This window comes from Prunus avium, chromosome 8 (genome assembly GCF_965620075.1).
Source record: "Prunus avium chromosome 8, drPruAviu1.hap1.1, whole genome shotgun sequence".
In the NCBI taxonomy this organism is placed as follows: domain Eukaryota; kingdom Viridiplantae; phylum Streptophyta; class Magnoliopsida; order Rosales; family Rosaceae; genus Prunus; species Prunus avium.
In genome coordinates, this window is record NC_142291.1 from 30,756,031 (window position 1) to 30,778,729 (window position 22,699).

A 22,699-nucleotide genomic window follows, 5' to 3' on the forward strand; every position below is an offset into this window, starting at 1 on the left:
ATCTAAAACAAGTAGAAAGAAGAGTATAAATCTAGTATACATAGTTTGATTTTGATACTCCCAAGACATTCTCTGGCCACTAAATTCATTACGTGTTGTAATTTTTCAACAGTCAACCACGCCCCTCTTTGCCGACACGGACCAACCAGGCAGCCTCATCTCTCTCTGTCATGGCTTCAGCGGCGGCTGACTACTCCGACGAGCCTCTAACCCCAGCAGGCCGCCTCTTTGTTCAACCCCAAATGAACCAAATAATTCATTGCGCCGTCGGCTTCAAGAACCCAATAAACATAGACTCAATCAAGTCCCATCTCAAAAGCTCTCTCCTTCTCTCCCACCCCAGATTCTCAAGCCTCATGGTCCGCGACTCACAGGGCCTCGAGCACTGGCGCAAAATCCCCCAAGTCGACCTCGACCTCGACCGCCACGTCATCGTCGTCCCCAACCCCATCATCACCGCATCCCATTTTGACCATGACACCGCGGTCAACGACTACTTGGCCGACCTCTCCACCAGCTCTGGGCTAAGCGCCGAGAAACCCATGTGGGAAGTTCACCTTCTAATGGCTCACAACTGCGCCATCTTCCGAATCCACCACGCTTTGGGAGATGGTGTTTCGCTCATGTCTCTGTTCTTGGCGAGTTGCAGGGGAGCTGAAGATGAGGAAAAGATGCCAACTTTGGCTTCTGGGAAGAGAAACAGAGTGAATGGTGAAAAGGGTTGGTGGGCTTTGTTGATTGGGTTTGTGGGTATGTTGTGGTTTAGCTTGATTTTTGTGGTGGAGTTTGTGTTGAGATGCTTGTGGGTTTGTGACAGAAAAACAGAGATCAGTGGTGGTGATGGGGTTGAGCTTTGGCCTAGAAAGTTGGCCACTGCTCGTTTTAGGCTTCAGGACATGAAGCTCGTCAAGAAGGCTGTTCCAAATGCAGTAAGTGATTTATGAGATTGTTGGCCACTGCTTGGGAAAAAGGATTTCTATATTGGGTATTTGGGTTGGGTCTCTTTCTGAGAGTGTTTTTTAAAGATTCTTTTTTGGTAAAAAAATAGTATTTTTTTTATAAAGGTTTTGACCATAATTTCATGCCACTATGCAGACCATCAATGATGTTCTTTTTGGGGTGATTTCATCAGGGCTATCAAGATACCTAGATCACAGAACAACAAATGGTAATTAAATGACAACTGAGATTGTTTACTTGTACTTCCCATTTGAATCAGATGTCTGATGCATTCAAGGACAATAACCCAATTGTGTATGTCATCAGCTTTGCCTGAAGGACTTCAAATTACAGGGATAGCCATGGTGAATTTAAGAGAGCAACCTGGATTGCAGGTTTGTTTGCTGAAACTTGTAACCTTATATTTTATTTGTGCTATCCATTTATTTCAATGGTGTTGTCTTTGTTTTCTTATGAAATTATTGAAGTTTCAACTTCTGGTGGTTACTTGAATCAATCTGATGATATTGGAACAGGAACTATCCGATTTGATGAAAAGCAATTCAGGGTCAAGTTGGGGTAACAAATTCGGCATGCTTCTCCTACCTATATATTATCATAAAAGAAGTGGAACTGATCCTCTAGCGTATCTGAAGATAGCTAAAGTGATGATTGACCGGAAGAAACGATCTCTTGAGGCTTATTTCTCGTACAAAATTGGGTATTTTGTAATGACCTACTTGGGAGCAAAGGTGAGCACAGAATGCAGTTTTGAAACCAAAACAATAAAAAAAATAATGCAACGTTCACTTTCCAATTTGGATATTAAAAACCGCTTCTTTCTGTTGTACTGCAGCTTGCTGCCTGGCTGAATTACAGGATTGTTTGCAATACTAGCTTTACTATCTCAAATATACTTGGCCCGCAAGAAGAAATCATACTTGGAGGCAACCCTATAACTTATCTAAGAGTGAATTCATCCAGCCTGCCCCATGTACAGCCCACAGAATCACTTAAAATTTGTCTAGACGTACTGAATTGTCAACTAGAGCAAATCAGAAATATATACGTATAACATGAATGATTTTGCTGGTTGGTAATGCAGGCACTTACAATGCACATGATAAGCTATGCTGAAAGAGCAGACATGCAAATTTTGGTGGCCAAAGATATCATCCCTGACCCGGCATTTCTGGCAAAGTGCTTTGAGGAGGCCTTGCTTGATATGAAGGAAGCAGCAGCAGCCATCAATCGAACCTAGGAGGACCACTATACATTTTAATGGAATGTCAGAAAATTTTATGAGGTTGAATGTGAAAGGAAGATTAGTGATACATTTCATTGACATGCAGAAAGGGCAAATATCTGAAAAGGCTAATATGTAGATGGTCGGCTCATTTGCCATCATCATCATCCTTGTAGGCGTTCAAACTCTTACAAACAAAGACATATATACATCAGCCATACCTACGATGTCACACTCTCTCTTTCTAACACTAAACACTATATAAGAAAAGAACCAAACTCTCAGGATCTAACAATCAATGTCGTGCGACCAAACCCCGTAAGTAACCAAGAATAAGTTGCATGCTGCTAGTTCTTATTCCCCCAGTAGGCATGCGGCTTGTTGCGGCTTTTGGCAATTATGCCTTGGCCAAGGATTGGGGTTTCTTGCTGCTTCCTTTCTTTCTTCGCAGCAGTAGCCTCCTTAGCAAACCGAAACCTCCTTGTTTCTTACTTGGCACGATAGCCAGACTCCCAACTGCACTATTACCAGCTTTATGCCTTGAACCGAGATGCCCTTCTCGCATCAGAGCAGTAGGCGTGGACAAGGCATTATGACTATCAGAGTGAAGAAGAAATGGTTTTTCTGCATCTGCATCTCTCAGTGTTTCTTTCTCCTTTGGAGACTTGATATCCCCGACTTTGGGGTTATCCTCAGCAAGCATTTGATCACGTAGCGAAGAGCGCCTGTTCAAGTTATTGTCACTGGCATTGGCTGCAGTGCTGGTGGTTGTTGAGAACACCTTGTCAAAAAGTTCTGCTTCCCTTGGCGTAGCCAGTGCCTTCAGCTGTTTTCCTAGGTTTAGGATGGTTTCTTGGCACTCTGCCAACTTCACCGAAGCTGTTGTGATTTCCCATCCCTGAAAGTTTGAAGAACAGTCACACTGCAGTGCCTAATTGAAATATTGTTTACAATTGCAGTTGATTTTTTAAATATATTTTCTTAGGAAGTTTGAACTCCTTTTTAAACACAACCAGCATGTAATGAGATGATCAATGCAGTTCCACTATATATGTTTGGATGTGATCATATTCTTCTGCTATCACTTCTTTCAATTTTGTCAAGCATAGTTGAGTTGCCTTCACTTAATTATAGATTTCATGTAATTGAACTCTATTAGCTAAACCAAAAAAAAAAATTGTAACTTACAGATTGGGACTGCTTTTCCTCTTGGTTTATGCCAAACTCTGGAGTTTCCTTCTTTTCAGCACTGTGAATTAAAAAAATCAGAATTTTCTCATCATTCAACATAAGCATTATATAGTTTCCACAGCAGAAAAAGTCAGGAGACTGGTGATTACCTTTGTAGCTGGAGTTGGAGCTCAAGACATGTTGCTTCTAAATCTTCACAACAGCTATGTTTATGCTCCAATTCAGCTTCTAACGACGAGAACTTCTGGAAGACTTCATTCAACTTTGCTTTGGTAACATTTAGCTGGGTATCAAGATCTTCATTAACCGACTTCTGATTTTCGATCTGGTCTTCCATAATCCCTTCCGATTGTTTCAGACTCTCCAGTTCTGTTTGCAAGCTTTCAACTATTTGCTGTGATTCCTTTAGTTGAGCTTCCATGCTCTTTAGTTCATCCTTTAATCTACCGTTTTCTTCTTGCAGTTTATCCTGAACCTTATTCAACTGAAACGAAACATCTTGGTCATTTGAAGAAGCAACTAAAGGCAAACACAATGACTGCTCTTCAGATGTGTGTCCAATAATTGATTCCCCAATTGCACCCTCAACTGCAATATCTCCTTGGTCTTCTTGCCAACCAAAATGCTTCTTAATTTTATTCCTCATGCTTGAAGCATCTTTAGGTGTCCTATAGTCGTTCAAAAGCCAGTCCAAAGTAGAACTCAGTTCCTCAACAAAATTTTCAAAATTAGCCTTTCCTCCCAACAGATTGTGACAAGTAAGGACAAACTTTTCCACAACAGCATTTAGTTCCGAACGTTTCCATTGGAAAATGCGGATTAAGTAGTCTGTTGATGCTCCTGAGTTAAATATCTGGGAACTCTGGTCCCTATATGACAAAACATCTGTAGTACAATCATATACCAAAGATGTTTGGTTGATTCCTTGAAACAGCTTAATGAGTTTAGAGATTGATTTACTCAGACTGGACTGACTGCGTTGGCTGCCATTATCTTCCACTGAGGTGTCGATACTCAGAGATCCACTAAATGAATCTATAGGATCACATTCTGCACGATGCCCCGAGACCGCAGTTCTATGAGCTTCATGGTTAGTTGGTTGATTTATGTAACCCAAGGCAATTTTGATGTCCTCAAATAGCTCATCTAGACTTCGGTTCGAAACATTCTTTTGCTCCAACATTGCTTTTAAAACAACCTGAAGCCAGTCAAAAGAATTCTCTGGCCTTGCATCTTTTGACTGGCTGTACTTTCTTCTGTCGCTGAAGCTGGAATCAACTTCAACTGGCACTAGTTCCCTACCAGTAAAGCAACGATGATGTCCCTTGTTAGGTGGTGTACCTGCAGAAACTACTGCCATTTTCTCCATCTCAACAAAATCGTCCATTAAGCTAATGTCTGAAACCTCAACTTCTCTGCATTCCTTTGGACTTTTAAGTCTCTCATTTTTAAAATGTTCCAACTCTGAAATTAGAGCACTAGCCCATGATTCAGAGGAACTAATCCCATCATCACTGCCAATGTCAAACCTTGAAGACCGAGAAATGTCATTTGGAATTGGACTGCATGCAACTAGCTCCATAGATTTCTGGCCTTTGGAAAGCTGTCCAAGCTGAGTACCAGCCTGTGACAATCTGGAAGCTGTTTGAGAATGAGTGGTCCTCGAAGAAAGGAGTTCAGAGTTTTTCCTGATTAAAATTTCTTTAAGGGTTTTGTTTTCCTCTTCCAGATCATGTAATTGCTCAATCATGAGACGCATCTTCTTATTTGGAATTTCAGGAGAATTTCCTTTGTTGGCATCTCTTACAATCATATCTCTGGTAGGATTCAACTTTCTTCTTCTCATCTCGGTCTGATCCCTTCCAAGCATTTGAACCTCACTCTTCATATTCAGCAAAGCAGTAGGACCTGGCAGCCTTTTTCGCATAAGGAGATGAAGTCTTTGACATTCTTGTTCTAACTTTGTGATTTTCCTCACACTCTCCAAAAGTTGTTTGTGTGATTCTTCAGCAGACCGGCGGTTGTATTCCATCTCCTCACCCCGAATCTCAAGTTCCTTCTCAAGCATGTGAAATTCATATCTTAGAAAAGCATTTTCTTTTTCTGTGGAATCCAGTCTGGCCATTAGTGCACTGAACTCTGCATCTGCTCTAGACTTGTGTCTATTCAAATCTTCAATGAGTTTCTCTTTTGCTCGAAGGGCTTTGTTCAGATTAGTATTTTCCACAGCCAAGTTTGTAAGCTGTTGACTTGTCTCTCTTAGCTTCTCTTCTAATTTCTTCTGTGCCTTCTCATACTCTCTTGCTGTCATCATAACAGCATCGTTTATTCTTTGCTCCTGTTCTTCTCGAACGAAATTTAATTGCTGCTTGCACTCTGCCAATGCATCATCTGAATGAGTTAATCTCTCATTTGCAGATATTCCCTGCCTCAAAGCTTGATCTAGTTCTTGCTTTAGTACCGGCTCTCCTGCCTTCTTGCCACCTGAAACAAAAATTATATATTCGATCAGCCAAAAGCCAAAATGTGAGCATCCAATGAGAACAGATTGCCTAATACTATCTACAGAACAACTAAGCTTGTAAAGGAACAATATGGAAGCTCTGAGAAAAGAAGGATAATTGAGAACTACCTGCTATAGCTTCTTCTGCTGTTTTTGCATGTTCTGTAACAAGATCTTCTTTAACATGACAGTCTAGGAGGACTGAAGCTAGCTTCTCATTTAGATTTTTCCCTGATCTCTCTGTTTCATTTCCTTTCTCAGTTGGATATGTTTGTATCTAACATGATGAAACATTGGTAAACACAATATTCAGATTCGACATCGTTGCTTAAAAAACTAAAACTATACTAAGCTTCTCAGTTACCTCTTCTTCAATTCTTCCGAGAGGAATGGCGTTTGTTGCAAGAATTGTCTTCTCTGAAGATCTTTTCCTCCAGAGCCAAGCCTTCTGGTCCATGATTTCGGTCCTAATTCAAGAACAGAAAAGGAGAAATTAGTATGTAAAAATATCAAAAAATATCAAAAAAAACCCTGTAAAGGCAAGTCATTACAGTAACAATCTCAGTAAATTGAAGTGGACTAAAGTGATTGCCTATAGCTAAGACACTCTGGTGACTAAAAATTTGATAGATAAAGAGTAAAGGATATTTACAGTTACACCAATTGTCACTGGATGATATCATACTGTAAGTTTGGATTCTTCTATGATGAAATCCAGAACACATCCAAGTTCATACTTGGAAAATGATCAGAACCATAAAAAGAAAGCATTGGACAAAGATCTAAGCATCTTGGCATGCAGATAACATACAGAAGCTGGAGCATGATGAAGCAGAGTGATTTTTTCAAAAACAAAAATAAAAACAAAAAACAGATAATAAAAAAAGTCACTAAATTAGGAAAAAGAAAAAGAATTTCAAGCAATCTAAAATTTTCTGTTCCAGTCAGGCCTCATCAGTTGCAAGGCATGCAGTTCTGAAGAAGTAAAAAGTAAAATGGAGGCTGAAAAATTCTCAGAAGGAAGAAGGGTGGTGGTGGTGATCATCAAGAAAATTTATGTCTTGATGTTATGACAGTTAACAAGAAGTAAATCTAAGTTTTGTTTAAGATAATAACCAAGAGATAGATCATGCATGAGGATTCAAGCCACATTTTTATCCAAACCTGGGTAATTAAGTGAAAGACCAAAATGCTAAACAGTAATCTCATCCAAAACCGTTGCTGTGAAGCAAGACAGAGGAAGCATAGAAAGCTTATGCTGTTTTTAACGTTTGGGAAATGAAAGTCAAAGACAACCAAACATCTTATAAAATCTCATAAAGGAAGAGAAAGTTTTCTCCCTAGGAATCATAGGATGCTCGTACCCCCACCGACAGTTACCTGTGTGTGTAATAATTCAAGAGAGAGAGAGAGAGAGAGTAAAGGGGAAAAAGAAGAAAAGGGAAAAGGGAAAAGGGAAAAGGAGAAAACCAAAGACAAAAGGAGTCAAAGAACAAATGGCCCGAGTTAGAACACAGAGAGAGAGAGAGAGAGAGAGAGAGAGAGAGAGAGTTGCTTTGAATATATGCGTTATGTGGGTTTAGTTTTAGTTTTAGTTGCAGAAGAAGGTGTTTAGAGCAAGTGTGGAGCATGGTTAAGGGTGGTAGAAGACAAAGTTGCATCAGACAGACGTGAACATATTACCAAGTTTTGGTGGATCCAAGTGTCTGTTTGCGTTGAGAATGGAGTTGGTGGGTGCTCTCTAAGAACTTAGTGGGATACATTATTATACAATACGAGACAAGAAAAGTTGGTACAAACATCTGAAAATTTATGGTGTCTCTTTTTTTAGGTTTCTTGTTCTAGGCCCTACTAAGTTGATAAGCTATACCTATACTTCTTGTTTGGTCAATAATAAACTATGCTATGTATGAGCTTGTCTTACGTTGCCACTGAGATTTTCAGTCTTACATTTATAGTGAGGGCGATATTCTAAACTATTCTAATGTATAGAAGAGGATTCAAACTCGGGTGCAATGAAGATGGCACACTACCTTAATCAACTGGCTTAACCAACATTTGCAATCATCCAATTTAATTGGATTGAAATGCAAAATCCGTAGACCAATAAACATTGGACATAATTTAGCTACTGCTACAGTAAATAATTGAACACTTTGTCAAACAGATGCTAAAGTGTTCATGACTTTTAACACTTGCTTTTGATCATTAAAGACCTTAGACAATTATGCTCTATTAACGGTAACTTACCTACCATTAAGAGCAACTCCAGCGAGCAGCCCAGGCCTCTGTCTGGGGGGGGGTGAATCCAGTTCCAGCGAGGAGCCCAAGCCTGGGCTAGGAGTGGGACCCACGAAGACAAGCTGGCCCAAGCTCAAGCCCAAGGGCTGATGACGTCAGCGTGACATCATTGTGCGGTTTTAAATTTTTTAACGGTAAAAAAAAAAAAATTAACTCGCGTGCGCTGACGTCAACCCTGAGCAAGCTCCAACGGGTAGAAGACAGGTGTCAAGGACTAAGCGCTCCGATCTGCTTCTCCTCCTCCAATCCAACGACTGGCATTTTTGGCAATAAAATTATGAAAAAAAATCAAATCAAATTTTTTTATATAAAAAATACCAAAATATTCTGAATTTTTTTTCTATAAATACCTATGAATACCCTTCACTTTCAACACCAATCCTCATACATTTTCTTCTACTTCTACTATTATTCACTCTTTACTCAACATTTTCCTCTCTTTCAAATTGTATTTTTATTTCTTATATTTATGGCTTCTTCTATCGAAACCAGAGGGGCGTGGAGCACCATGGAAGATGTTTCCTTATGTGAGGCTTGGCTCCAAATTTGTCATTGTCTCTTCATCAAGCAAAGTCACTGCTATGACAACTTGTTCATCTTCTTCTCTCTGCAACATATTTCTTTCATCTGCTCTACGGCTTCTCTAATTTGTTTCTCGCTCTTGCCTTTCTAAGCATCTCCTAAAATCTTCCATTTGAGAATGAAGTATGAATTCTAAACTCTCATAAATGAAAATATAGAAAGATATGGTGTGAGAGGTATGAGCTAAGCCTATGGTTTTATAGAAAATTTTGGCCAAATAGAGATGCCACGTGGCTTGATTTGATTGGATGAAAATCTTATTTGAAATTTGAAATTCATCTGAAATTTATCTGAATTTTGAATTTTGAAATTAATCCGAAATTTGAACCCAAAAATCTTATCCGGAAATTTTATCCGATTATGAATAGTCTTGACACGTAGGAATCTGAAAATCTTATCCGAAAATATTATCCAAATTAATTATTGAGGTAAAAAAATTTGTGAAAAAAATAAATAAATGAATAGTAATTGCCCTTTGCCATTGCAACAGGTGGAAACACACAATACTATTTGCAAGGGCAACCACTATTCAAGTGAATAGTGGCTGCCCTAGGCAGCCCTTGCCATGACAAGGGGCAAATGGGTGGAGTTGCTCTAAGCTGTTATCAAGGAATTTACCATTTAATTACACATTCCTTTTTTCTTTTTCTTTTTGGTCAAAGTTAGAAAAGAGATGAGAGTTTTCTCACACACAATGCCAATGTGCGTGAAAATCAAGATCTCTTTCATTGAGCTAGCTAGACCTCATTTGCCATTTAATTGCACATTCGATTCTTCACAGTTTTTCCAGAAGAAAATACTGTTGTTATAAATAAAGTAAAAAACATGAAGAATGAAAAATATATATATATTTGTATAAATTATCCACGAAGAATAAAATCTTTCCTTTTTGTTTTCTTGGTGGGAAGTGGTTCCCATTGAGCACTAGCTAGGTTTGTCTATGCTCAGTGCAACGCCTACTTTTTATTCCGTCAAAATGCTCATAAATTATTTTGTAAATGAAAAAAATATATTCTGAGGAATAAAAAAACTCATAAATTTTTCGTAAATAAAAAAGATATTGTGAGGAAAAAAAAAACATTTTATTGGGGTGAGAGAGGCTCGAACTCTCGACCTCAGGATAACTCAGAAGCTATGAGACCTACGCGCTAGCCAACTGCGCCACCACCCCTTGATGTTAATATCCTCAGAATAATTTTATTTAACTTATTATTTTATCATAAAGTAATTTTGTTGCAATAATAAATTAATCTTAAAGTTATTAGCGTGTCCTAGATTTAAAATGTGATGTGATAGGTAGATTTGGGACCGTCGAAACTTCCCAGTAAACCACCTCTATTTCCCCGCGTCCACGTCACCACAAATTGGACCAAAATTACGTCGTCGAAATCACCGACATACCCCCCACAACGATAAAAGCAGCGCAGAGTCCCGTGGGCACACGGAGCAGGGGTAAAATCGGAACATAAAAATAAACCCCCAAAAAAATCAACGCTACGCATCCCCATCTTTCCCACCACGACCCAAACCCCCACCCATCTTCGTCATCCCCACTTCGAAACGCCCACCGAGGACAGATCCATACCCAAACGCGGACTCCGACGCGCGGCCCCCCCCCCCGACCCAACCCATGGAGATCGCCCCGGCCCCGCCACCGCCCGCAGACCGGGACGTCCCAGACGACGCCGCGTCGGCAGACGCCGTCAAGACGTCGTCGTCGTCTAAGAACGAAGCGAACGCGGCGGCGACGACATCGTCTTCGTCGGTGGCGGTGAAATACGACGACGAGGAAGAGGAGGAGGACGTGTGCCGGATCTGTAGGAACCCGGGCGACGCCGATAACCCGCTCCGGTACCCGTGCGCTTGTAGCGGGAGCATCAAGTTTGTGCACCAGGATTGCCTCCTTCAGTGGCTCAATCACAGCAATGCTCGCCAATGCGAGGTTCAACTCTCTCTCTCTATCTCTGTGATTGGATTTTGTGGATTTTTGTGTGTTTCGGTTTTGATTGGTGATGAATTGGTGTTTGCAGTCCCTCAATTTCTTAGATACGAGAGTTTGGAATTGATTAGGTTAGGGTTCTAGGGTTTATTTGTGTACTCATAGTTTATGCTATTGGCAAGGGAGGCTAGCGTTGTCGTGTTGAGAAATGGGAAGCGTTGAAGAACGGTGGCAATTTCAAATTTTTTATTTTTGTTTTTATTCTCTCATGATTATATTGGGTAATCAAACAAGATTTGAGCTTCTTTATACTTGCTTTGTGCTGAAGAGTCGGATAAAGTTTATTTAGCTATGAAATCTTTCCCTGTTAGTTCATAATTGTCTTATGGGGATGTTAACTCTACTGTAAGAGATGAGAGCTGCAAAATGATTGTATGTTAGTGTACTTGGGATTGCTCTTTTGGGTTCTTTGAATGAAATGTGCTCCTGTTTACAAAAACAAAAGAGCAAAGATATATTCGAAAGTTTTTTCTTGGGTTTTCATGATCATCTTGGTGGGAGGCAATGGTTTGGTAACCTATCACTTGGCAAAATAAGGTTTTCTAAAATAATAAATAAATATATCATTATGTTAGTAGCTAAACCCCAGTGTCAGGCCTATGTCCAAAGCCAAAAGTTGCTAAATGTTGATATCCTAGCATAGGAATGTGAATTTCATTGATTTCATTTATCAGCTTTGCTTGAGCTATCTCATTTGAGACCTTTTTATCTTGGACCTTAAATTCTTTTTTATGCACTCTATCATTTTATATATATGTTTGGTTAGATTTCATCGAGAACTCCAATATTGTTGGTTTTTAATTTTTTGCTGTTTCTTGAATTCCCATGCAATTTGTGTTTAAGCTTAATGTTGTTATTTTTTGGGCACTCATGATTTACTTGACATGCATTGCAGGTTTGCAAGCATGCATTTTCCTTCTCTCCTGTTTATGCTGAGAATGCTCCTGCAAGGCTGCCTTTTCAAGAGTTTGTAGTTGGGATGGCAATGAAAACATGCCATGTTCTGCAATTTTTTCTGCGCCTTAGTTTTGTGCTTTCTGTTTGGCTCCTCATTATACCTTTTATTACATTTTGGATATGGCGGCTGGCTTTTGTGAGGAGTTTTGGTGATGCTCAGAGACTATTCCTAAGTCATTTATCCACTACTGTCATCCTCACTGATTGTCTGCATGGGTTCCTACTTTCTGCTAGCATCGTGTTTATTTTTCTCGGAGCCACTTCTCTGAGAGATTATTTCAGGCATTTACGTGAGCTTGGAGGACAGGATGCTGACAGAGAAGATGAAGGGGAAAGAAATGGTGCTCGTGCTGCAAGAAGAGCTCCTGGACAAGCTAACAGGAATTTTGTTGGTGATGCAAATGGGGAAGATGCTGCTGGGGCACAAGGGATTGCTGGAGCAGGTCTAATGATTAGAAGGAATGCAGAAAACGTTGCTGCTCGATGGGAAATGCAGGCAGCTCGTCTTGAAGCTCATGTTGAACAGATGTTTGATGGTTTGGATGATGCTGATGGGGCAGAGGATGTACCGTTTGATGAGCTCGTTGGCATGCAGGGACCTGTATTTCACTTAGTTGAAAATGCATTCACTGTAAGTTGTGTTTTCTTTGTCTTTTGTTGGTGCTCCCTCCACCCTTTTTGAATTACGCTAGCTCATAATTAAATACTGTTTCTCCAGTTTTACAGTCTTGTCTTAGTTGCTCTCCTTGTACTCTTAATCTTTTCATATATTTTTATGTTTGCGTCATTTCTCTCTTCTTCTTTTTTCCAGGTTTTTGTCGTCGTTTCTGATTCTTTTGACAACTATGGTTGAACTAATTCTCGTCTTATTATGTATCTGTATGTGTGTGCGCTATTTGGTTGAGGTTGACTCTCAGTGGTAGTTTTTGATTTAAGAGTCTATGTTGTATTAACAGTTAAAGGTTTTGTTTGTATTCAATTTGTATTAATATGTTGAATGGCTCCATTTCTCTCCGCAGGTTCTGGCCAGCAATATGATATTCCTTGGTGTAGTAATCTTTGTGCCTTTCTCATTAGGTCGGATTATACTCTATCATTTATCCTGGCTTTTCTCCACTGCTAGTGGTCCAGTTTTGTCAACAGTCGTGCCACTCACAGAATCAGCCCTTTCCTTGGCAAATGTGACATTGAAGAATGCAGTAACTGCTGTAACGAATGCATCATCTGAAAGCCAACAAAGTGGCATGGTTGACCAGGTTGCAGAGATCTTGAAAGTGAACATGAGTGGACTAAATGAGGTTTCAAACAATGTAAGTTCACCACTTTCAGCAGACTTCTTGAAAGGGGCAACACTTGGAACTTCAAGGCTCTCTGATGTTACAACTCTTGCTATTGGATACATGTTTATCTTCTCCCTAGTTTTCTTCTACCTTGGCATTGTTGCTTTGATTCGGTACACTAGGGGTGAGCCATTGACTATGGGAAGGTTTTATGGTATTGCTTCGATGGCAGAGACAATTCCATCTCTCTTCAGGCAGTTTTTGGCAGCAATGAGGCATTTGATGACAATGATTAAGGTTGCTTTCCTTCTAGTTATTGAACTGGGGGTGTTTCCATTGATGTGTGGATGGTGGCTAGATGTATGTACTATAAGGATGTTTGGGAAGTCGATGTCTCACAGGGTTCAATTTTTCTCAGCGTCTCCTTTAGCCAGCTCACTGGTCCATTGGGTTGTAGGAATTGTATACATGCTACAAATAAGTATATTCGTCAGTCTTCTTCGAGGGGTATTGTTCTTTGCCATCTTATCATATTGGTCAATATGTTTTTCCAAACACCAATTTTACATGTTTTTTTTTTCCTATGCTTCTGTCTGCAGGTTCTGCGTAATGGAGTTCTTTATTTCCTTAGAGATCCCGCTGATCCAAACTACAATCCCTTCCGTGATCTTATTGATGATCCTGTGCACAAACACGCTCGCAGGGTCCTGTTATCTGTTGCGGTTTATGGGAGTTTAATTGTGATGCTGGTGTTTTTACCAGTTAAATTAGCTATGCGGATGGCACCCTCCATTTTTCCTCTTGACATCTCGTAAGATGACCCTCAATGTTTCAGTGGCACTTATTGTTCCACAACTGCAGTTTTATTGTTGATATTTTATATTGTTAGCTAACATGCACCTTGTTTTTCCCCTTTGGCAGGGTATCTGATCCATTTACTGAAATTCCTGCGGACATGCTTCTTTTTCAAATATGCATTCCATTTGCCATTGAGCATTTTAAATTAAGGACAACGATTAAATCCCTCCTCCGTTATTGGTTTACGGCCGTTGGCTGGGCACTTGGTTTAACTGATTTCTTGCTGCCCAGACCTGAGGACAGTGCAGCTCAGGAAAATGGAAATGCAGAGCCAGGAAGACAGGATAGAGTAGAGGTTCAACTGGGGGTACAGGACCAGGCTTTGGTGGCACTTCCAGGTGGTGGTGATCCAAATGGAAGCATTCTTGCATCAGGGGACTCAAATGTCGCAGAAGAGTATGACACAGATGAACAATCTGATTCTGAGTAAGTTGAGAGAATCCTTACAAATTGAAAGATGAGAGTAGATCTGATTATCGCAGGATTTATTTCAAAAATTGTCCTTATTGTGCTATCTGGTCTTAATTTTCCTGGTTTGCATTTCCACTTTGATATTGAACATTCATAAATGCAGCTGTTGTTAGTTCACGATTTTAAGTCATGCCATCATTTGTCTTTTTTCTATTGCATCTGAAATAGTGTGTTGTTTTATTTGATTATCTTAACTGGTTTTACCTCTTTTTCCCTCTGTTTTTCAGACGATACAGCTTTGTGCTTCGCATTGTACTCTTGTTGGTGGTGGCTTGGATGACTTTACTTGTATTCAACTCTGCCTTGATAGTTGTACCAACCTCACTTGGAAGGGCGATTTTCAATGTCATTCCTTTTCTCCCCATAACTCATGGCATCAAGTGCAATGGTAAATTCTTTTCTGATTGTTATGCTTCATATTTCTGAGATCAGAATGTTGAACTTTTTACCATTTTTTATTATTTAGATTTGTACGCTTTCATCATTGGAAGCTACATAATGTGGACCGCTGTAGCTGGAGTTAGATATTCCATCGAGCATATTAGAACAAAAAGGGTTGCAGTTCTGTTGGGCCATATCTGGAAGTGGTGTGCCATTGTTATCAAGAGTTCTGTACTTTTGTCAATATGGGTAAGAATCATATGGTTTTTTATTCCTAGGAATCAGTGTTCTGTATCAGGTTTGTATATAAAATGCTGACATATTGTTATTGTTCCAGATTTTTATCATTCCGGTATTGATTGGGCTGCTCTTTGAGCTTTTGGTGATCGTGCCGATGCGCGTGCCTGTTGATGAAAGCCCAGTATTCCTGCTTTATCAGGACTGGGCATTAGGACTTATTTTTCTCAAGATATGGACTAGACTGGTGAGCGGTCCTATAAAATAATGAGTTGCATATTTTGTTGGACTTCTTTATGTTGAGGATTTTCTATCCACTGGGGAGTTAGGTCTTTATGGTTGTACTTGTTTTGTACTTTGCAGGTTATGTTGGATCACATGATGCCACTGGTAGATGAAAGCTGGCGAGTAAAGTTTGAAAGAGTGAGGGAAGATGGTTTCTCCAGGCTGCAAGGTCTATGGGTGCTTCGCGAGATTGTATTTCCAATCATAATGAAGTTGTTGACTGCCCTGTGTGTGCCTTATGTACTTGCCAGAGGGTTATTTCCTGTTCTCGGCTACCCATTAGTGGTCAACTCAGCAGTTTATCGGTTTGCTTGGCTGGGGTGCCTTTGCTTTAGCCTGCTGTGCTTTTGTGCCAAGAGATTCCATGTCTGGTTCACCAACCTTCACAACTCTATACGGGATGACCGGTATCTAATTGGTCGTAGGCTTCATAACTTTGGAGAAGCCATTGTGGAGAAGCAAAATGAATCTGGGACATCATCTGAAATGCAGGACTCTAATTTTGAGGCCAGTGGTTTAATTCGACACGACCGAGAAGCTGATGTAGGACTCCGACTAAGGCGTGCAAACCGACTTGAAGCTTAATGTATGACACAAATCAAGAGAAGGTTTTCGTCTTATCCAAGGCTAATATGAAGCTTTAGATACTTACATCCCCTTATAGGACTGGTTTTGTACGTCATCTCCATGGATGTAAGAAAGGGTATTCAAAATATCCCTCTTATTAGAGTTGTCTTTAAGTTTGTGCATATAATGCTTGTGAAATTAGTAATTAGAGTTTACATGAATGCAAAATTGTCTATAAACTCACATTTTTGCCTCTGCTTTAGTCATCCTTGGTCCTTTTGTTCTTTTCTTGTTTGCATTAATAAACATCGCTGCTTATTTCAAGATTGGATTTCAAAGTGTCGGTCAGGAATTATTTTTTCGCTTACCGTAAACCACTCATGACGATTGGGGGGATCAGCAATGTATAAATTCATTGGATACATTTTGATAGCAGGAACATGAATTTGTATAATCCGATTTCCAAGTGGACTGTATTAATATAAGGAAACAATACTTGAAGTTAAACGACGCAACTAACGTTGAAAACTCAAATCCGAGCCCCTCGTCTGATGCCAAATTTCTAGTTTTTTTACCGCTTTCTTAGATGCTTTCTGCTCGTGGAAACATTTTTCAGACAAGTCTTTTGGATGGTTAGGCATAAGGGAAGACAGGCTATCGATGTACAAACAGGCTGGGAGAGAGAGCATAATTCTAGAAGGGTATGAGACAAAAGGGTGGGGGGGGTTTAAGTCATGCGAAAGTTCTTGCTGCTGGTTTGCTTATACATTTCTCAATAGCTCATGTAAACGTGATGGCTTATGAATCCATGAATGAAACCATGTCCTTGGATTTTTTTCTAGCATTTCCTTTTCTCATGTCTAACAAAAAATCACCACCTTTGGCACAGAAAAAATAAGGAAAGCAACAGATGTGCATAGAAATATTTATGCATAAACGTCACAATCTCAACATAAACTCCAAAAGCTCATGGAACAGACAAAAACCAGTTTCTAGTAGCTACGCAAGAAACTCTTCTCAAACACTAAAAACCACACACCTACTTGAGTATCAATCCATCATGCGAAAGAAAACACTCTCAAGACACCAGGTTTTCATTGAGTGACAATGAGGCAAGTTGATCAGCTGCATTGCCAGCTTGCTGCTGCTGAGCAACATTCCTCAGAACTTCCATAGCCTCAGCTACCTTTGCTTTCAGAGCTTCAGGTGACTCCAGCAAATGCAGAACCTCAGTCTGATCCATCTCCAGAAGCATGCCTGTAACCTTGGCTGCATTCTCAGGTTCCAGCTGTTCCACGAGTGGGTAAAGACTCTCACCCAGCATCTACAAATTTCCACCAAACAGACAAAACTCATTAATAGCATAATAACCAGGACAAAATTACTTGCCAAAATAACATCTAATAACCATATTTATTTTGTATCGTAATCAAAACAATGAACACAATCCGGTAAGCACTACAAAGTCCAAAATGTCTAGCATAGACTAATAAATGGACAAAGAAACACAAAAGCATACCGTTCTTTGCTGCTCCGGTGTAGCATTTGCAAGAGCAGTAGCCAAAGCCCCTATTGGAATTGGTTGAGACAGTGCTGCATCACGCATTGGCATGCCACCCATGTCATATGGAACAGAAAACATGCCTCCAGCAACACCAGGCATGGGAACATCAGGTAAACCGCGACCAGATGGGTAACGGTAGACACGCCCCCTTGGAAGCATCTGTCATTAAAAATCCATCAGAAATTATGACAATATACCAAAATAAAAACTACATTAGAGACAACATGCATCTAACCTGCTGTTGCATTATAGGAACTGGTTGCTGGTTTTGCTGAACAGAGCCTCCACGTCTGCCACCAGGGCGCTGCCCTTGCTGCCCCTGCTGAACCATTGGCACAAAGAAATTTGGCATGGGAGCCCCACCAGGCCTCATACCAGGAACAAGCTGCTGCTGATACCCAAATCCAGGCTACAAAAACAAAATAATATCATTATAAAAAATTCAAAGGTAATGAGGCAACATTACTGAATTCGTAATCTGCATCCAAATCATGCAAGTACATAATCCAAACTAATATACAGCTGAAAACAACAAAAATGTACGAAATACCCAAAAATGTTAATAGTTTAACTAAGACTGTTGAATGTCTTCCCCATAAATAAAAATGACCGTTAAATGGGAAAAATATGAAATTTCTGGTCACCTGGGAAGGAATGATAGCAGGTGGACCTTGACCATAGAATATTTGTTGTCCAAGACCTGGACCACCAGGAGGGTACATTGGCATACGAGGAGCAACTGAAGGTGCCATTGCAACTGGCCGCATTTGAGAAAACTGGGCCTGTGCAAGCAGTAAATGCAATAACACGTGACAATACTAACATGTCAATATCGAAACAAAAGAGAACACGACCAGAGTAAGGATAAGTATTGCTTAGATGCTTTTTGTCTACAATCCACATTGACGATCTTGTAGGAAAGTAACTCATTGCATAAAGAGGAGCTATATATTAATTGATGTTGGGCCAAACTTAAAGTTTGTTTTGTTCGAGGATCAGCAAAAGACATACCTGCAACCTTGCTCTTCTATCTTCTTTTCGTTGTGCAAGTGCAACATAGAGAGGTTTGCTTACAATCATTTTGCCGTTCATTTCCAAGAGCTATCAAACAGGAAAAAAAACATATATCTTTACTTATTTAACAATAAAGAAATTTGTCTGACCAAAAAAAAATAACAATAAAGAAATTTATTAAGAGTGTTTCTATCGCCATCCCACACATTACTCATAACACCCGCAATTCTAAAAATATCCATAACTCCTAACCCCAACTTTCTTTTTCTGGGCATAGATGAGGGCGGCCATGAATGTCACTTCCACAGTTGGTCATGGCAGCAAAAAACAACAAAATTGTTTTACTAAATATTTTCCCTTTTTCTGAATAGGACAAGCACTCCATTAATCCATATAAAAAATAAACTTACAGCTCTATTTGCCTCTTCAGGAGTTGAGAATGCAACAAAACCTGATCCCCTACTTATTCCACTAGGGTCTCGCATGACCTGCTCACATGTGAATAAAAAGAGTTTTGTTAGGCCATACCAATGCAAAATGAATGATGATTATGACACAGCTGCTTTGCAATCTAAAACAAGGGCTACACACCTTGCATGAGGTAATAGTCCCAAATGGAGCGAACAGTTCCTTAAGTTTCTCATCACCTATGGTATCGTCTAAATTTTTAACATACAAGTTTGCCCCTTGATACTTGTCTGCTGCCTCTTTCATGCTCTGTTCAAATCGTTGTTTCAATTCATTTTCCCTTTCAGATTTCTTCTGGGCCTTCCCAACATACCACTCCTTATCATCAAATTTCTTTCCATTTAGATCCTCAACAGCTCTAGCAGCATCATCAGTGTTTTCAAAATTGACAAACCCAAAGCACTTTGATTTTCCATCTGCATCCCGCATCACCACTACGCTAGTGATTTTTCCAAATTTAGCAAAAATTTTGTCCAAGTCTTCCTCAGTAGTTGATTCTGATAGATTCTTTACAAAAACATTGTTGAATCTTGACTTGTCAGAAACACCGTCCCTTTCCTGCTTGCGGAGGAAAGGCCCTACATAAACTTGCTTATCATTTAAAAGCATACCATTCAACTTCTCTATAGCTTTTTGGGCAGCTTCATCATTGTCGAATTGTACAAAGCCATAGCCTTTTGACTGGCCAGAGGGGTCTGTAGCCACCTTGCAAGAAAGGATGTTTCCAAATGCAGAAAAGGTATCATGCAAGGCTTTGTGATCAATAGCTTTGTCCAAATTCTGACAAAAGTAATACAAGTGAAAGTGTCAGCAAGGAGATAGCTGTGATATATAAACATATAACAGTGCTTCCTAAAACATTAAAAACATGAATACCTTAATAAATATATTTCCAGCCCCACTTTTGCGGATACTAGGATCACGATGAGAGTACATAATCCTAATGGGCCTTCCATTCACGGGACTGAAGTTCAACACATCCAATGCCCTAGCAGCTGCCACCAATTCCATCGAAAAATGCAAGTAAAAATCAAAAGGAAAAGGAGCATTGACAAATCTCACACGATGCAAAAGAAACGAAGGGAAAGAATATCAGACATCTCTAATCTCTGTTTCAATAACAAAACACAATATTCAACTTAATTGTTTCTCTGCATGACACTGTTTACAGGAACCAACCTATGTTATCCTCCTCAATATTGCAAATTTAATATCTCAGAAAGGATGGGTAAAGGATTAAATGGGATTCTAACCCAAGGTCACAATGTTTCTTCCAAATATGTTTCCACATAACACCTATCAAATTAGTGCTTAGAGTAGTAAGAAAACGGAAAACATGTATACACTCTTAAAATTATAAACCTAAGCAACCTTATTCCTGGTTAATAGTGAGCTTGGTTGGTGAAGGAAAGGTCCTTTGCTGGAAGGAACCAAATACGACAGTAGTCTAATTCAATTTCAGGGCATATTATGCTCTTTCTTGTATTAGCCAAAATGGGAGCCTTTACTGAACACCCCAACAGAAGGCCTAAGGCATGACAAGAAGACAAGAAAAATCGTACAAAAGTCCAACATAATAGCCAGAATCTCAGCATCACAAACCCCACCAACAGGCACGGACTCATTATTGTTAAAATGCATCACCAGGAAGGAAAACTTGAAAGAGAAAATTGAGCACATACAAAGTAAAGCACCATGTTCCATATCTGAGGAAAATATATCTTGTAATTACAAAACAATCAATGCTAAATCCAAATGCACCTATAATTTTTAGCCTAACCCCTTAATTTACTCGTACAGTAATTCTACTCAATGCCTGCCCCCCATAATATATTGACAACCACAAATTTCCTATTATTCTCCTAAGAGTCTTTTTGACGAAATTTGAAGCATATGCTTGCAGGAAGTCACAACTACATCAATAAAATACACATGTTCGAATTCACTTCCCCTACCTCACAGAAATCCCTGTTCGCAAAAACTACATCTTATACAATCAACACTACCACGTACCTATCACTTAATTGCCTTTTCTTTCTACAATAAATTGCACAAACACTGTTAAATACAAATGGATCCAGTCACCACACCTAAAAGATGTAACTTGCACACAAAAATTAAAACGTTGGGCTAAGTTTACTTAGCCTCCTTAGCCACCTATATGGCATGCATAACCATCTTATTCAGCTTACAATAGAAAGAATACATCCATGATCTAAATCTTATATGAAACAGTAAGCAACCCAAAAAAACAAAGCATACAAATGAGCTTCAAAATCCCTAATAAAGTGAATCAAAACCACTTACCATCTTGTGGGTTGCTATAATTGACATAGCCATAGCCAAGCGACCTCCGGGTGGACAAGTCCCTGCAAACCCTAACCGAAACCACCTGACCCAGCTGGTTAAACAGGTCGTAGAGCTGCGAATCCGTAACGTTCTGGTCAAGATCCCCAACATAAAGCGACGTCGTCACGAACTGGTTGGCCGCACCACCGTTCGCCGCAGCCGCCGCCGCCGCTGCTGCGTTCGCATTCTGAGCCTGAACCTGAACTTGCGCCATCTTCAACAGAAAAGCCTAAAATTTTTTTTCTTTTCAAAATTTTTGAATTTTTTCTTTCGTTTTCCGATAATCTTCCCTCTCCTCTTTGTTATTTCAGCACCAGAAAATCCGAGGAAGATAAAATAAGCCAACAAAGACACTAACTACTAAACGCTCACCAACTGCTCGATAAAAAACCGCTGAGGAAAAGGAAAAACTCAATCTTTTTTTTGTTGCTTTTTTGGTTTATTTGATAGGGAGGAGAGGGAAGGGAGTGGAGGGATAAATAGTCGGAGATCCGACGGAGGGTGGCAGAGGCCGCCGGTGGTTGGCGGCGCGTGAGATAATTCTGTGGGTGATAAGAGAGAAATGTAGAGAGAGAAAGGGAAGGAAAGAAAATAGGGAAGATGGTTTTTTTCCTGCTGCGGGCAGCTGGAAGAACTGCAGTAAAAGGGTGGGACTTGCCGCTGTGAGTGTTGATATAGTTGGTGGGCTTGGGTGAGCCCTAGGATGATCTGAAGGAGGCGATCTGGACCGTTGATTTGGATGTAGTGGGCCCATGATGACGAGGTCGTATGTGGAAGATCAACGGCTGAGATGTGTCGAATGTGAGTTGTGAGGTACAACTTCTGGTAACGGTAGATTTTCTAGATAAGAGTCATGCTAAGGTAGGTCTTGTCTTGTGGGGTTTGGTGTGGGGGCCGTCGGGCTGTTGGGCAACTGCCACGCGTCATGTCAGCGCGTGATATGCTGATTTACTGGTGGAGTCCACACACAACACATCGGTAAAAACTGAAATTTTTACTTTGCATTGGTGGCTTACAAAATTGTTCTTTATGACTGTCACATATTTAGTCCATGTGTGGTCACTAACTATAATTGGATTAGATTATGATGTACGATTGAATTAGAAGGCATTATTGGATTGACTGAATTACAATGCATTGAAAATGATAAGTATTTTTCATTAGCACTAGAGTCCTGATTTCGTGTCCCGGTTCTCAGGTCTAAGGTTAAAGATTGAGAGATTGGAGTGGTAGGATTATGTATCTCACTTTTCTTAAAGGATAAGTTATTCTACAAAAATGTACATAATTGAAGTACGGTAAGATTATTTTTTATCTTATTCGCATTCATTTTTAAACACCAAACATGACATTGGATTAAGTTAATCAAATCTTACTACATATTCTACCCACCAAACGAGTTAATGTACATATACACGTATACTTAACATATATACGCAAGAATATTTTGTGAATGAGAAAACCCAGAATGTTCCATGAGTGAAGGAGAAGATCCAAAGAATGTTTC

At 39.8% G+C, this 22,699-nt stretch overlaps 4 protein-coding genes and 1 non-coding gene across 7 annotated transcripts; 2 read left to right on the forward strand and 3 right to left on the reverse strand.

Moving 5' to 3' along the window:
* Positions 1 to 20: 20 nt before the first annotated feature.
* LOC110765149 (wax ester synthase/diacylglycerol acyltransferase 5-like) lies at positions 21 to 2,417 on the forward strand. Its single transcript, XM_088245345.1, has 6 exons — positions 21 to 929; positions 1,096 to 1,168; positions 1,267 to 1,334; positions 1,476 to 1,691; positions 1,796 to 1,933; positions 2,045 to 2,417. Exons 1-6 carry the CDS (start codon positions 171 to 173, stop codon positions 2,198 to 2,200), a joined length of 1,410 nt encoding a protein of 469 aa, XP_088101471.1. The 5' UTR covers positions 21 to 170; the 3' UTR covers positions 2,201 to 2,417.
* LOC110765147 (filament-like plant protein 7) lies at positions 2,254 to 7,426 on the reverse strand. Of its 3 annotated transcripts, none has more exons than XM_088245344.1 (6): positions 7,260 to 7,426; positions 6,244 to 6,346; positions 6,009 to 6,156; positions 3,526 to 5,860; positions 3,374 to 3,434; positions 2,254 to 3,083 (listed from the first exon to the last, which is right to left on the reverse strand). In XM_088245344.1, exons 2-6 carry the CDS (start codon positions 6,334 to 6,336, stop codon positions 2,583 to 2,585), a joined length of 3,138 nt encoding a protein of 1,045 aa, XP_088101470.1. In that variant the 5' UTR covers positions 6,337 to 6,346; positions 7,260 to 7,426; the 3' UTR covers positions 2,254 to 2,582. The 3 variants fall into 3 exon arrangements, with proteins under 3 accessions (XP_088101470.1, XP_021823913.1, XP_021823914.1); XM_021968221.2 differs by lacking the exon at positions 7,260 to 7,426 and adding an exon at positions 7,044 to 7,241; XM_021968222.2 differs by lacking the exon at positions 7,260 to 7,426 and adding an exon at positions 6,532 to 7,026.
* A 2,422-nt stretch (positions 7,427 to 9,848) lies between these two features.
* On the reverse strand, positions 9,849 to 9,933 carry TRNAM-CAU (transfer RNA methionine (anticodon CAU)). Its single transcript is given in 2 exon segments — positions 9,849 to 9,884; positions 9,896 to 9,933. It is a non-coding gene; the product is annotated as a tRNA-Met (tRNA).
* A 279-nt stretch (positions 9,934 to 10,212) lies between these two features.
* Positions 10,213 to 16,121, forward strand: CER9 (RING/U-box superfamily protein). Its single transcript, XM_021968220.2, has 9 exons — positions 10,213 to 10,704; positions 11,657 to 12,349; positions 12,738 to 13,505; positions 13,598 to 13,809; positions 13,920 to 14,282; positions 14,555 to 14,715; positions 14,794 to 14,957; positions 15,046 to 15,192; positions 15,309 to 16,121. The coding sequence occupies exons 1-9, from the start codon at positions 10,393 to 10,395 to the stop codon at positions 15,813 to 15,815; spliced, it is 3,327 nt and encodes a 1,108-aa protein (XP_021823912.2). The 5' UTR covers positions 10,213 to 10,392; the 3' UTR covers positions 15,816 to 16,121.
* A 571-nt stretch (positions 16,122 to 16,692) lies between these two features.
* LOC110765173 (polyadenylate-binding protein 2) lies at positions 16,693 to 21,847 on the reverse strand. The gene is made up of 9 exons (XM_021968245.2): positions 21,151 to 21,847; positions 19,720 to 19,838; positions 18,967 to 19,623; positions 18,786 to 18,863; positions 18,373 to 18,462; positions 18,006 to 18,143; positions 17,597 to 17,770; positions 17,317 to 17,520; positions 16,693 to 17,121 (listed from the first exon to the last, which is right to left on the reverse strand). Exons 1-9 carry the CDS (start codon positions 21,404 to 21,406, stop codon positions 16,876 to 16,878), a joined length of 1,962 nt encoding a protein of 653 aa, XP_021823937.1. The 5' UTR covers positions 21,407 to 21,847; the 3' UTR covers positions 16,693 to 16,875.
* Positions 21,848 to 22,699: the final 852 nt, after the last annotated feature.